General features: G+C 37.9%; 1 protein-coding gene across 1 annotated transcript in view; it reads right to left on the reverse strand.

Annotated features, from left to right (window-relative positions):
- Nucleotides 1–422: 422 nt before the first annotated feature.
- The window catches only part of L2HGDH (L-2-hydroxyglutarate dehydrogenase), a 46,455-nt gene continuing 30,879 nt past the window's right edge, over nucleotides 423–15,998 (reverse strand). Inside the window, exons 7-9 of the mRNA XM_053711109.1 lie at nucleotides 14,535–14,692; nucleotides 14,193–14,324; nucleotides 423–6,627 (exon numbers count right to left, since the gene is read on the reverse strand). Of these exons, the coding sequence (XP_053567084.1) occupies nucleotides 6,432–6,627; nucleotides 14,193–14,324; nucleotides 14,535–14,692 (486 nt within the window). The 3' untranslated portion in view covers nucleotides 423–6,431. The remainder of the gene's footprint in view (nucleotides 6,628–14,192; nucleotides 14,325–14,534; nucleotides 14,693–15,998) is intronic.

The following is a 15,998-nucleotide window of genomic DNA, read 5'->3' on the forward strand; positions in this document are numbered from 1 at the left end:
TGCAAATGCAATTAAAGACCTTCTAATTACCAAATCTCAATGGCAAAGCCATGCATGTCTGTTTCTGAACAAAAGGGATCCAAGAGAAGCTTTTACATTCATTTGTGTTATCACTGCACAAGCATATTTTTTTTAGAAGATCACATTTTGTGGCAAAATTATTGCACAAAATATACCAAATGTTCCTAGATCAATACCTTGGGTTGTCTATTTAAAAAAAAAAAAACAAAGCTCTATTTCTGTAAAAATGGAATAATAAAAATGCTAAAAATTCTCCAGTACTTTGAGCAAGTTTTTCCTCTAAAATTCCCAGTAGTGTCTTGTATCCCTTCAATGTTTGTTTGTTTTTTGTGTTTAACCATGTGGTTTTGAGGTAATATTGTTTCCTACCCAAAACCCTGAATGAAACTAGACAAAATCAGTTATCTTTAAAACTTTTTATTTTCTTGAACACATTTTTATTTAATATTATTACAAAAAAGCATTTACACTCCATAAAAAAAACACATGAAAGTTATCAAACATCTGAACGTTGCTAAAGATGGCGTTTAATAAATGTATTATGACTGTGATAACTATATGGCAGTTTTATTAATAAAAACACACAACCACTTCACTGTTTTTAAATATCCTGTATGTGTGTAGTTGTTAGAAGAAAAAAAATAAATTCTTCATAATAAAAATACTGAGCATCATTAAAATATATATATATATTGCAATATATGCTACAGGTTGGTTATGAAAGGGACATAGAAGTCAATATTGAAGTCATATAGGTGTACAATAAAAAAATATTAATTTACTTCTGTTACCAAAACGTATCTCTTCCTCTTTGTACCCTTATTGGAAATGTATAATTTACATGAGTGAATACCGAGGTAGGCTAAGGAGCGTGCACATATCTTGAGCACTATATAATAACAGTGTTTGCAATATTGTTTGTAAGAATGTAATATTTATATATAGTGGTCAAGACGTGCACACTATTAAGAATATCTAGATATGCTCTTGTGCAAATGAGCTACATTTAAACATAGGATACAAAGAAAGAGGTCCTTCTGAGATGTCAAGTGGAAAGTTTAAAAAAAAAAAAAAAAGTACTCTATCTAAATCCTGATGGTTTCATATCAACTTCTGACATACTATGTTATTGTGCATGTTAATACTGTGGGCAATAAAGTTATTTTGAATTTGTTTTCAAGATCAGGGTGTATTGTTGTACTTACAGAGCTAATCTCATATCCCTGCATAAAAGGTGTCCTATAATCACCCAATGTTTTCCACAAGAACATACAATGTTTGCTGAAAAGGTGGGTTGAGTATGAAAAACACCACAGATAAGAGCATCACTATCTTTTTTAAAAAAAAAAAGTTTTAGTAAGTTTTTAAGGCTATCTGGAAAATAATTATTAAAGCACAATGTAAAAATGACTGACGTTCTTTATCTACAACATAATTGCAGAAAATTAATAGCTACGTAGCCAATTTATTGGAAAAGTAAGTAATGGCTTGATAGAGAGATTAGTCTATTCAGTAGCACTAAGAAAACTTTTATTAAAATTTGTATACTTACGATAGAAAGATATTGAGTTTTTTGTCTCTTTAAGTGCCCTTTATAGCCATCAAAACAGATATTGTTTAGCTTTCAAAAAGGAACGGTGAAAGGAAAATTGTACTAAAAAAATATAATTTTGCATATGAAGAGAAGCAAATATACAGGTATAAAACAACTGCATCTAGCAAATATAAGAGAGGCGCCTCATGTGTGTATCAGTCACCAAATAGAAAATGTCACACAGGGTACTCACATATCCATAGAGCACCCTTATGTGCTAGTAGACGCAGGCTGGCAGTATAAAGGTGTGATCATCACTGTGTGTTTGCGCTGTCCCTGGACTACGTGCAGCTGTCGGGAGGAGGTGAGCTGACGCACCTTTATACTGCCAGCCTGCGTCTACTAGCACATAAGGGTGCTCTATGGATATGTGAGTCCCCTGTGTTTGACATTTTCTATCTGATTTGTCTATTTGGTGACTGATGCACACATGAGGCGCTTCTCTTATATTTGCTAGATGCTGTTGTTTTATTCCACTACATTCGTGTGAAGAGAAGTGCAGCCATTGTGATCCTGAAATTGCTACAGGAAATTTAACCCCTGATGAACTGACAATATGTGGGAGTCCAGGAGCTTTAACCCCTGATGAACTGACAATATATGGGAGTTCAGTATATCCTGTGACTAGGGTTATTGTTGTGTATCATTATCTGTATATACTTTGTTTCATCTTGTATGTTTTATGTATTCTATCATTAAGCACCCCCTATACAGCTATTTTTATAGTTCTTGAAATATACAGGTATGTTGTTTTAAAGAGATATTAAAATGTAAATATATCTTGCTTTTATTATTTAAAAACAACAACAAAAAACAAACAAACTCCCCAGAGTGGCCAAAAAGCATATTCTGTGACCTATGTTTTCAAAATCCTGCAATTTAAATTGAGTAATTTTGAAAATCTAGGTTAGAGAATTTGCTTATTTAATATTCTTTTAAAAAGTATAAGCAGTGTCTACTCAAACAGAAACTACCAAGAAAAGCATGTTTTATACCCAAGACTTAGAAGAAAAAAGTAAAAAAAAAAAAAGTCAGCACAGGCTCATGTTAAATTAAAACATTTAAAAGGAACATTTTTAACCAATTTTATTTTCTAAATGTGAACATTTGTGGTTTATAAATGATCCCAGTGCTCATACTATTGGTACATACATAGATGCAAACCTTTATCTTTTAATTTAGAAGCTGCTCACTTTGAGAAAGGAAAATGGAGTGTTCATAATATGAATCTAAACAGATTAAGGGGACATTAAAGTGCCATAAAACAGGCTGAGATATGTGCATATCCTAAAAGGGCTAATTAATTTAAAATAGTTTACATAAAAAATTGCTGGCAAGTATTTGAAAATAATTTTAAAAAATAAGCAAAAATAATTACATAGCTAGGCTGCCTGGAGCAGCTAACTCCGCCCCTCTTATCAGTGTTTAGTCACAAGCATTGTATTTCAACTAAATTCAAAGCTTCTAGGCATGCTCCAGCAGATAATCCCTATTCACTTTTGCATTCTACCAAAAGAACAATAGATATAGATACAGCCATAAAAGGAATTGTGTGGGGGGAGTTAGAGCTTTACAATTCAGAAACTAAAAAGAAAGGGTTAACGGTGAGGCACTGCAGTATAAATTTGCAGGTAAAGTAATTAAAGTACATATTATATTATTTTGTCTCTATCCCAACTTGTTTTATGTCCCTTTAAGAAGTTAATGCAAGACATAATGATGTACACACAGCAAAGAACAGTACGTACATGTATTTTTAAAAAAGAATAGTACGTACATGTATTTTTAAAATACTAGTACATACGTGTATGTTTTAAAAGAATAGTACGCACGTGTATCTTTTTAAAATACTAGTATGTATATGTATTTTTTAAGACATGTACATACATGTATTTTTTTTAACCCTTTGAGTGCTAAGCACTTTCCCACCTGGGCGCTAAGCTGTTCAAAGGGTTTTTTTATTTTATTTTAACTTTTTTTTCCCCCCAGATCACCACTTACAATGTTGGAAAGGTTAGGCGATACCTTTTCAACGGTGGATCTTGGGGGTCTGTAGCTGCTTAGATGCCTGAGATACAGACGTCTAAGCAGCATGACCCCTTTTCCTATACTTAACATTGTTAAGTTTAAATAAAGTTGCGCAGTGAGGTCATCACGTTATTGCGCGTGACGTCACCGTGCATAACATGAAGCCCCGGCAATGCCTGTCACTAGATAGGCCCAATCGCCGGGGTAGGAGCGGATGGGAGCCCCCAGATCTCCCTCAAGGTGGGAGAGTCCTAGCGTTGGCTCTGAGCCGTCATTAGCACACGAGTGGGAAACTCTGTGACAGCTCAGAGCTGTCGTTCGCACTAAAGGGGTTAATACCTACATGTATTTTTTTTTTTTAAAGAGAATAAAAAAAAAATACGTGCATGTATTTTTTAAAAGAATAGTAGGTATGTGTATTTTTTTAAAAAAAGAATGGTATGCATGTATATTTTTTTTAAAAGACTAGTATGTATATGTATTTTTTTAAGACTAGTACATACATGTATTTTTTAAAAGAATAGTACGTTCATGCATTTTTTAAAAGAATAGTATGTACATTTATTTTTTCATAGAATAGTACATAAATGTATTTTTTCAAAGAATAATACATACATGTATTTTAAAAAAAAGAATACTACGTACTAGGGTTGCACCGATACCGATACTAGTATCGGTACCGATACCAAGTATTTGCATGAGTACTTGTACTCGTGCAAATGCACCGATACTTAAACCGATACCTCCAATTCCTACCCATACGCCATTTTGTGGCATTTTTCAAACTGCATGTTCCCATTTCATTTTAAGCTCGAGTGGAGACTTAACTAAAAATTGTTCTGCCAATACAAATTGCTGTTATTTGTATTATTGTACATCAGAGCAGTCATTCAGACAAACCCCTGAAGTACTGGGCAGTTAATAAACTGACATTTAATGGCCCAAAAATATCTTTCTAACCCATGCAATAGTGTGAAAAGTGAAAGACTGTTCAGCTTAGCGTCAAACGTCCTTGTTGTTAGCAGAAACAGACTTAAAGCTGAACATGCAGAGATGCTTCTGTTCCTTAATAAGAACTTTCCACTAACTTTTGAAAAAATATTCTAATTGCTAGATTGCCTGTTATACTACTAGTTCTCCTCTTGCACAATTATGCTCAAAACATACTGTACTCTGAGGAACAACCTTAGCCAGGGCTGGACTGAGTTAGTAGAATGCAAATCACCCATTTTTCTCAAAGAGGATTATTGGGATACTCCTTCCTCAATATTATTTTCAGAATTAAATTATATTACTTTGTATTAAGTACAAATGTTAGATTGATGAGTTATATAGGCACCCTACAACCAAATTGCATCCAGTAATCCCCCCTTTAAATTGTAGCTTTCCAGCCCTAGCTGCTGCAGCTGTTATTTATTGTTGTTATTATTAACATGTTATTGTAATATTTTTATTTATAAACATGTTCTGTAAACTTTGACCACAAGCACATAAATCTGTTTTATTATTTCAAAATGTCTTTTGAAATACAGCTCATAATTATAAAGAAGTGATCTTAAATCATTACACTGTAATGTGCTAGGTAAACTGTCATGACATAAAAAATTATCGGTAATTGGTATCGGTGAGTATTTGAAAAAAAGTATCGGTACAACCCTACTACGTACGTGTATTTTTTAAAAGAATAGTACGTACGTGTATTTTTTTTTTTTTAAAAAAAGAATAATACGTTCATGTATTTTTTTAAAAGAATACATACATGTATTTTTAAAGAGGATAGTACCAACATGTATTTTTTTTTAAAGAGTATAGTACATACAGGTACATGTATTTATTAAGAGAATAGTATGTACATCTATTTTTAAAAAGAATAGTAGGTACACGTATTTTTCAAGACTAGTACTTTCATGTATTTAAAAAAAAAAAACAGTACGTAAATACATGTATTTTTTAAGAGAACAGTATGTATGTGTAGGTTTTAAAAGAATAGAAAGTACATCTATGTTTTAAAAAGATTAGTACCAGGGGCGTATATTTGGCCTAGACAAACAAGGCACTTGCCTAGCGCGGCAGATTTGGGGGCGCAGCACTTTTTGCGTCTCACTACACTCACACTTCACTACCCACACACGCGCAGAGTTTTGAGTGCCTAGAGCAGCACAAAACATACACTACTGACTAGTACATACATGTATTTTTTTTTTAAAAAGCCTACTACGTACATGTATTTTTAAGAGAACAATATGTACATGTAATTTTTTTAAATAATAGTACGCACATGTATTTTGTAAGAGAATAGTACATACATGTATTTTTTAAGAGAATAGCAAGTACATGTACTCTATGGGACCCTATGCTACAGAAATAAAGAGTGGATAGGAGAGGGAGGGAGTGTAAGCTATAAAACTGATTAATAAGTTACAAAATGGGGCATCCATCACTTTATAAGAACTCTGGGGAATTTGAAAGCCTAGAAAAAGGGGACAAATTTACAGTAAAATGCCCTTTAAATCATTTGCTGACAATGAGCTGCTACAGAAGTGTACATAGGAAATGCTAATTCTGCAAATGGGAAGAAACCAGGTTCTCAGCGCACTCTTGACAGTGTATGATAGCTATGCTGCTCTCTTTACAGACATGATTTATCATAGTCACAGTCACTCCCTTTGCACCAACAGTATCATAGATCACATTCAACAGTTGTAATATCATAAAAGATCACACTAAATGTTAATTTTTTTTCCTTGAGGATGACATTGTGGCCTATAAATTGTGAAATGAAACGAGTTCACAGTCCAAAGCGTTGTTCCACCTCCGAGGCGATCATCTCCGCGATAGCAAGAGAAGAGGTGGCAGCTGGCGAAGGTGCATTTCTCACATGTAATATGCGGCTTGCAAGGTCACCAGAACCTCCGTCAAACACAAAGTCATCTACTAGATTGCCATCCCTATCAAGAGCTTGTGCGCGGACTCCTGACGGGCCCCTAAAGAAGAATTCAAGTAACTATTATATTACAATGTCCGAGATGCAGACCAGATATGTGTTTTTCATCAGAAATGTATTATTACACAACCTGTGCTCAATGATGCACAAGGGAATATGGATATATTTACAATACTGTATAATTCCATAAAGTATACAGCTGCCAAGGCAGCTGATGCCAATGCTTCCAACAGCAAAAGGTAGATCCTCCTTACCTGTACCGTCCAACAATGTCACTGAAATCAAAATGTCAGTAGCTTGTTGTACAATAACATTCGTGAGCAGCTGATATGTGTATTTAGCCAACAAAGCAAACAGCACAGGAAATAGTATATTATTTATTATAGCACAAATACTTGCCTGTAACTGTGTGTTTAATTATGTTTAACCCCTTTGCTGGTGCTAAAGTCTTCTCAGGAGCTGTAATGCTCAACACAATCAGGGTGCTATGTAAATATGCTGTTCTAGATTGGCCCAATGGATTGCAGCTAATGAGTAGACAGTAGAGGGACAGTAAACTTTTACATTGTTTTTTTGTGTAAAACTGTTCTTTGTCTCACATTCCCTAGAGACACCAAAAAGTAAAATCTGTAACCTGCAACTTATCTAAACCATGAAACGTGATTTGTCGCATTTACAGGTTATAGAACTTGCTTTTGGGCCTTAAAGGGAGCATGGGAAAAAAGCAGGAAGTGTTTAATGTCATTTTACCTGTGTACCTAACCTCCTTGCTGGGATTAAACAAAGCATTTGTGTAACAATAAAATGCATCACAACATTTTATTAAAAGTTGGTGTAAAATTTAATTTTTTATTTCATCAGAGCATTTTATTTTTAGATAATTTTTCTTTCTTCAATATGGTTTAAACCCCTGCAACGTGCATTGCTGCTCCAGATAAGTATATGCGCAATGAGCCAATGCTGCATACGTGTGTATTCGCCAATCAACCGACATATCCTAATCTGGGACAACACAGGATCATGACTGGCAATTTGTTTAACCCTACTGCAGGAGTTAAACACATAATGAAGAATGAGAAGTTGTTTAAATGGGACACAAAACACCTGGTAATTAAAAGAAAACTTTGTTCCCACGCTATACAATAACACATCAACCAGGTATTAGCATTTCCAGATAAATTAACACCTTTAATTATTTTTCAATAGCCAGACTCTATCCACTGCTTGCCTTATTTGAAGGAACCATTCTGGACTTGGTGGTGGAGTAAACACGGCTAGACGTGGTCACTATGTGAGCAAAAGCTGCATTGTTATAAGATGACCTCTGCTGAGGCCAATTAAGGACAGATATGCAGCAGGGTAAACATTGAAAAGCCTGCAGTGTGCATTTCCCATTCTCAGAATAAGAAAACACATCCTTTTCAGGTTTCAAAGTATATGAAAAGTGGGCAAAATAAAAGTTTATTGCAAAGTTTTTTTTTACTACATATAATTCAACATTTTATATTTCTATCTCAAAGTGTTTGATGTCCCTTTAAAATGTTCAGCTATGTATAATAAAACAAATTTGCAATATACTTTTTATTTATTGTTCCCACTTTTCATTTAATTTAGGATTTTCTAATTCTCATTGCTGGAAATGCACACTGCAGAATTCTGCAGGTTAATTTTGCTACATATCTATTGCTAATTGGCCTTTAATGATAACCACTGTTTTTCTACGCACTACAGTTTAAATGAAGACTGGATGAATCTGTCCCTTTAAAAATAAAATTTGGTTTTCGACTTTAGTAGAGAGGCGTGCCCTCTTGTGGCATTTTATGGGTAATACTAGCACTAATTGTCAACAAACTAAATTAATTCTTATTTTGCACTAGTTCAATAATGCATGTGCTAACTGATCATGTGAGTGCTACTGAGGAAAAATTAATAGCTGAAAACAGAAAATTTGTAGAAATTCTCCCCCAGCACTGTAATACAGTATACAGTACAAGTGAGTAGTTTGCTATTTGTTTGCGCTCTTTAAGGGCCAGTAAAGTGTAAAAAAAAAATGCTATCATGCATATAAAATAAAAAGTAATATGTTAAAAAAATATTTTAGATGTTAAAACATTTTTGCAAATTAAAATTAACTGTTAGGGTTCCGTTTAACAATTGCCGGGCAGAGAAGGTTCGCTCCAGGGAGCCGGTCTGCCCGCCATTGCAGCGAGTAGGCAGCGTATTGATCAAACGGCTGTTTGTGCAAAACCACCCCCTGCTCTGCACGGCCAATCACGTGTGATGATTTAACTCTACTACTCTTGAGTCTTAAGATGACATCTGCATAAGTAATATTTTAGGCACCAAAGCTGCATCCACATCTTAATAAATAAGGCCATATGTTTGTGTGCATGTTAAAGGGAAAGTCTACTTGAAAAAGATAGATAATCCCTTAATTACCCATTCTTCAGTTTTGCATAACAAACACTGTTAGACTAATATACTTGCTACTTGTATTACTATAATAACTATTTAGGAGCAGAAACCTAAGGTAAACTGAGGGCTACATAGATTGCCTAGTTTCCTAGCAATGGGGGGGGGGGGGTTATTTATTCTTACCTGATAAATTTGTTTCTTTTACGATACGATGAGTCCAAGGATTTCATCCTTACTTGTGGGATATCGCCTCCTGGTCAGCAGGAGGAGGCAAAGAGCACCACAGCAGAGCTGTATATATAGCTCCTCCCTTCCCTCCCACTCCAGTCATTCGACCGAAGTTAGGAAGAGAAAGGAAAAGCCAAGGTGCAGAGGTGACTGAAGTTTAACAAAATTAAAGACCTTTCTTAGAAAAACAGGGTGGGCCGTGGACTCATCTTATCATAAAAGAAACAAATTTATCAGGTAAGAATACATTTCCTTTTCTTTTACAAGATACGATGAGTCCACGGATTTCATCCTTACTTGTGGGATACAATACCAAAGCTATAGTACACGGATGAAAAGGGAGGGACAAGACAGGGAACCTAAACGGAAGGCTTGAAGAACTTTCCTCCCAAAAACAGCCTCAGACGAGGCAAAAGTATCAAATTTGTAAGATTTGGAAAAAAGTGTGAAGAGACGACCAAGTTGCAGCTTTGCAAATCTGTTCAACAGAAGCATTATTTTTGAATGTCCATGAGGAAGCCACAGCCCTAGTGGAATGGGCCATAATTCGTTCAGGAGGCTGCTGTCCAGCAGTCTCATATGCAAAACGGATGATACTCTTCAGCCAACAAGAAAGAGAGCTGTAGCCGTAGCTTTCTGACCCCTACGTTTCCCTGAAAAAACGACAAACGATCGACGAAAATCCTTAGTCGCCTGTAAGTAGAACTTCAAGGCACGACCACGTCCAAATTATGTAACAGACGCTCCTTCTTATAAGAAGGATTAGGACACAAGGAAGGAACAACAATTTCCTGATTAATATTTTTATTTCAAACCTTAGGAAGAAAACCAGGCTTGGTACGTAACACCACCTTATCAGAATGAAAAATAAGGTAAGGAGAATCACATTGCAATGCCGAAAGCTCAGAAACTCTGCGAGCAGAATTAATAGCAACCAAAAATAAAACTTTCCAAGATAATAACTTAATATCTATGGAATACATAGGTTCAAACGGAACCCCTTGAAGAACCTTAAGAACTAAATTCAAACTCCAAGGAGGAGCAATTGGTCTAAACACAGGCCTGATTCTAGTCAGAGCCTGACAAAAAGATTGAACATCTGGAACATCTGCCAGACACTTGTGTAACAAAATAGACAAGGCAGAAATTTGTCCCTTTAAGGAACTTGCCGAATCCTTTCTCCAATCCGTCTTGGAGAAAAGACAAAATCCTGGGAATCCTAACCCTACTCCATGAGTAGCCCTTGGATTCGCACCAATAAAGATATTTACGCCATATCTTATGGTAAATTTTTCTAGTAACAGGCTTACGTGCCTGAATCAAGGTATCTATGACCGAATCAGAAAACCCTTGCTTAGATAAAATTAAGCGCTCAATCTCCAAGCAGTTAGCTGTAGAGAAACTAGATTCGGATGGTGGAAGGGTCCCTGCATGAGACGGTCTTGCCTCAATGGAAGCCTCCACGGTGGCTGAGATGACATGTCCACCAGATCGGCATACCAAGTCCTGCGAGGCCACGCAGTAGCAATGAGGATCACCGGCGCCCTCTCCTGTTTGACTCGAGCAATCACCCGGGGCAGGAGAGCAAATGGAGGGAACACATAAGCTAGGCTGAAAGACCAAGGCACTGCCAAGGCATCTATCAGCTCGGCCTGGGGATCCCTGGACCTGGACCCGTACCTCGGAAGCTTGGCATTCTGACAAGATGCCATGAGATCCAACTCCGGTCTGCCCCATCTGAGAATCAAGCTGGAAAATACCTCCGGATGGAGTTCCCACTCTCCCGGATGAAATGTCTGTCTGCTCAGAAAATCCAGTTGTCCACCCCTGGGATATAGATCGGCGACAGATGGCAAGAGTGAGACTCCGCCCACTGTATTATTCTGGCTACTTCCATCATCGCTAAGGAACTTCTTGTTCCTCCTTGACGATTGATGTAAGCCACTGTCGTTTTGTTGTCCAACTGAAATCTGATGAATTGAGCCGAAGCCAACTGAGGCCAAGCCTGAAGCGCATTGAATATTGCTCTTAATTCTAGAATATTTATGGGAAGGAGAGACTCCGCTTGAGTCCATACACCCTGAGCCCTTAGGGAGTTCCAGACTGCTCCCCATCCTAACAGGCTGGCATCTGTTGTCACTATCACCCATGAGGGCCTGCGGAAGCATGTCCCCTGGGATAGATGATCCTGCGACAACCACCATAGAAGAGAGTCCCTTGTCTCCTGATCTAGAGTTATTTGAGGAGACAAATTTGTATAATCTCCATTCCACTGACTGAGCATGCTAAGTTGCAGAGGCCTGAGATGAAAACGAGCAAACGGAAAGATGTCTATTGCTGCTATCATCAACCCAATTACCTCCATGCACTGAGCCACTGACGGCCGAGGATTGGTCTGAAGGTCTCGGCATGTGTCTAGAATCTTCAATTTTCTGACCTCCGTCAAAAAGATTTTCATGGATAGAGAGTCGATTAGAGTTCCCAAGAAAGGAACCCTTGTCTGTGGAACTAGTGAACTCTTTTCCAGATTTACCTTCCACCCATGAGTCCTCAGGAAGGATAGAACAATGTCGGTATGAGACTTTGCTAGCTGATAAGACGACGCCTGGATCAGAATATCGTCCAGTTAAGGCGCCACTGCAATGCCCCGCGGTCTTAGAAACGCCAGCAGAGATCCCAGAACCTTTGTGAAAATTCTGGTTGCCGTGGTCAGACCGAAAGGAAGAGCCACGAACTGAAAATGTTTGTCCAGAAAGGCAAACCTCAGGAACTTGTGATGATCTCTGTGGAAAGGAACATGAAGATATGCATCCTTTAGATCCATGGTAGTCATAAATTGACCCTCCTGGATCAGTGGAAGAATGGTAAGAATAGTTTCCATCTTGAAGGATGGAAATCTGAGAAACTTGTTTAGAATTTTGAGGTCTCAAATAGGTCGGAACGTTCCTTCTTTTTTGGGAACTACAAAGAGATTTGAATAAAACCCTTGTCCCGGTTCCTGTATTGGAACGGGACATATTACTCCCATGGAGGAGAGATCTCTTACACAGCGTAAGAACGCCTCTCTTTTTATCTGGTCTACAGACAATCATGAAAGAAGAAACCTTCCTCTGGGGAAGGAATTTTTGAACTCCAACTGATATCCCTGAGACACAATTTCTAGTGTCCAGGGATCCTGAACGTCTTTTAGCCAAGCCTGGACAAAGAGAGAAAGTCTGCCCCCTACTAGATCCGGTCCCGGATCGGTGGCCGACCCTTCATGCCGACTTGGTAGTGGCAGCCGGCTTCCGACTTGGAGGACACATCCGCAGACCAAGACTTTAACCATAAAGTCCGAAGTGCTAAGATGGCAAAGCCCGAACTCTTAGCCGCCAATTTAGTAATCTGCAGAGAAGCATCCGTAATAAACAGTTAAGGGCTGTGACGCTTGGGGAGAAAGCTGAGGCATACCTTGCATCTCATCTATAGACTCCTGAAAAGCATCTGTCTTAGACAAAGGTTTATCAAAAAAATATTGTCCCTATAATGTAAGGCCCTCTCACAACATGAGGGACAAAAAGGAACTGGATTCAAACACATAGAACAAGTTAAAACTTGGATGTCATCTGAATTCATACTAACAGAAGTAATGTACAAAAATAATAATGTAGAAAGAGAGTTGTCAGTAGTTAAAGAGAACCTTAACAAATACTGTCTCTTTAAGAAATAAACTGACAACAATTTTCTTTGCAAGCAAAACGATATAATGGAACTGCAGAAAAAAACGTTTTGTCACCAAAAGCACCTCGCCTCAACAGCCCTGCTGAGGCGCCTACCTGCCCCCACGGTCCTCCGACCACTCCTAGGAACAATCCGGAGCAGAGCCTAAAACAGCTTGCTTTAACTACAAACCATGCGGTCGAGGCGTTACTTGTCATGTTTCTCTATCAGCCGGGGGCTTCCGGAATAAGAGAGAACTGCGCGGCAATTACTGGTAAAGCGCGCCAAGCCAAACGCCGCCCATCATGGGCGTCGTCAAATTCCACCATCGCAAAAAAACAAAGAGAAAATACAAGCCGCAAAACCGGAGTCCATTAATCAGACTCCGGCAACATATGCTCAGCGTCAGCCCAAATTACAGCATTTAACAGCCGCTCCTGTCTAATGCTAATAAAGAGCAAGGCTAAATGCTAACAGTGTCCTAAGTGTAATAGTAACGCTAACACCCTCTGAGACATATAGCCGTGTTGGTTAACAACCCCATGAAAACCCACGCAGTCTGAAATAGGGAAGCCCTTTAATATTGGGAACTATGGGCTCTTAGTAAAGAAGTACAGCCAGTTCTGAGATATGCCCAAAGGCCCCAGAAATTAAAGACTGCACTTACCTCAATGCTGAGTGTCAGCATGACAAGTCTCAGTCTAAAGAGGTCCTTTGCTCCCTCCTTCAGCTCTGTGAACACAGAAGGGCCTTAGTTAATATTCTCTAAGACCATCAACATAAGGGCAGCACAAGTATGGGAGGCGCAGTGAGGCTAAAACCCCACCAGTTCCCATTGCTTTAAAGCCACCTGTAGCTCTACTCTAGAGGCTGACAAGGAATAAGGCTACACCCTAAAGTAAAATAGCACACTTTGGTACCATTTTAAAAATAATAAACTCTTGATTGAAGAATCTAAACTAGCACCTCACTTTACCTCTTCCTATCACTAACACAGGAAAAGAAAATGACTGGAGTGGGAGGGAAGGGAGGAGCTATATATAGAGCTCTGCTGTGGTGCTCTTTGCCTCCTCCTGCTGACCAGGAGGCGATATCCCACAAGTAAGGATGAAATCCGTAGACTCATTGTATCTTGTAAAAGGAATCTAGCTGTCAGAATATTTCCTCACAATGATACAGGGTACTCATAAGCCCTGTAGTCAATCGGATAATAATTCTGTAAAGAGAAAACAATAGCATGAATGCTACATATAGATACATCACCTCTGAACATCACTGACAGACAGTTCAGGCACAAACTTCTGAAGTCCCTTCACCTGAGCACTCAGGAAGCATGCCCGATATATTTCTCCAATGCCGTAGGATAAATTCTTTAGTACAAGTTTACGGAGACCACTAAATCATTAAAAAACAAAACAAAAAACACAAAAATTATGATTTAGGACAAAGCAGTTATCAGTGCTGTGTTTGAAAAGTCCAAATAAATAAATAAGTAAAAAAAAACTAAAACAATTATCAGATTACATTTTTCTTTACTGCAGCTATTTTTGTTCAAATACATTATCATAACATAATTAGTGATAAGAGCCATTTAGCTATTTATACCTGTAAGTTATTGCTTCAAAGAAATCCCTGGCGTTGAAGTCAAAGAGTTTGTAGCCCTCTCGTTTAAAGGCTAAAACAGCATTAGGTCCGAGCCAAACGCTCCCATCCATCCGTGGAGTGAAATGGAATCCAAGGAATGGGAATCGAGGATTTGGGACCTGTAACCAAGGCAGACATTGTAATATGAGACAAAACTGCAAAGCTCTGAATGAAGTCTAGGCGGCTGGTGTGTATCTAACCACATAAAAGTGCAGTGGCAGTTTGTTAAAATAAATTAAAGTTCAAGAGAACAACTGAGATATGGGTCATTGTCCTATTTATACCAAGGCACATAACGACCCTTGTCAGAGGGGGTATAGGAGAGGGACCTCATTGTAAACTAAGTAAAATTACCCTTATTATTTGTATATCCCTCGTTAGGAATGGGTAAAAATTAATTATTCTGCATTGCTTAGTAAAAGAATGACAAATATGGCCGCAAGCAGCAGTAGCAGTTAGTTCTTATCGGTGCCGGATTTATTAGTGTCAAAGTGCAACACACATGGTTTACTAAACAATGCAGAGTAACACATTTTTGCCCATGCCAATTTACCGTTAACCCTCAATGACCGCTCTCCCTGCTCTGTGTAGAGAACTTTACATGTAAGTTCAAGTCAGCAAGTACCGTTGAGATTTGGGGGGGTGATACAGTAATGACTGTAAACAAAGTTAAAAGCGGAATGTAAAATAACAGCAAGCCAGTAAGTTGCGGCTTGCTGTTATTTTACATTCCACTTTTAACTTTGTTTTAATTGCAATTCATTTATCGCATTTAACTTACCTGTAGGTACCCTGCAACCTTACATAATTCTGGCACTGTCCCCCAGGACATTTTTAAGAAATATGTTATTTATGTGTTTAATTACGGTCACGGATACCAGGCTACCAGGGCAACCACTTCCCCTATTTGAATTATTACGTTTTCCACCAGTCCCCTTTGTTTGTGCAGTAATGGAACTTTGCCCTGAAATAGCTGATAGCTTCCCGCTTTAACATATATATATATATATATATATACAACCGGTTCCAAATTATTATGCAAATTCTATTTCAGTGTCACAAAGATTCAATATTTTTTTTTTTCAGTTTAACTCATGGATGGCATTTTGTCTCAGGGCTCTTTTGATCACTGAAAACAATCTCGGACACCTGTGATAATTAGATTGCCAGGTGAGCCCAATTAAAGAAAAAACTACTAAAGGAGGGTGTTCCACATTATTAAGCAGAGCACCATTTTCAAGCAATATGGGGAAGAAAAAGGATCTCTTTGCTGCCGAAAAGAGTGAAATAGTTCAATGCCTTGGACGAGGTATGAAAACATTAGATATTTCACGAAAAACTTAAGCGTGATCATCACACTATTAAGAGATTTGTGGCTGATTTAGAGCACAGACTGGTTCATGCAGATAAAGGCACATTGAGTAA

This window comes from Bombina bombina, chromosome 1 (genome assembly GCF_027579735.1).
Source record: "Bombina bombina isolate aBomBom1 chromosome 1, aBomBom1.pri, whole genome shotgun sequence".
NCBI lineage: Eukaryota > Metazoa > Chordata > Amphibia > Anura > Bombinatoridae > Bombina > Bombina bombina.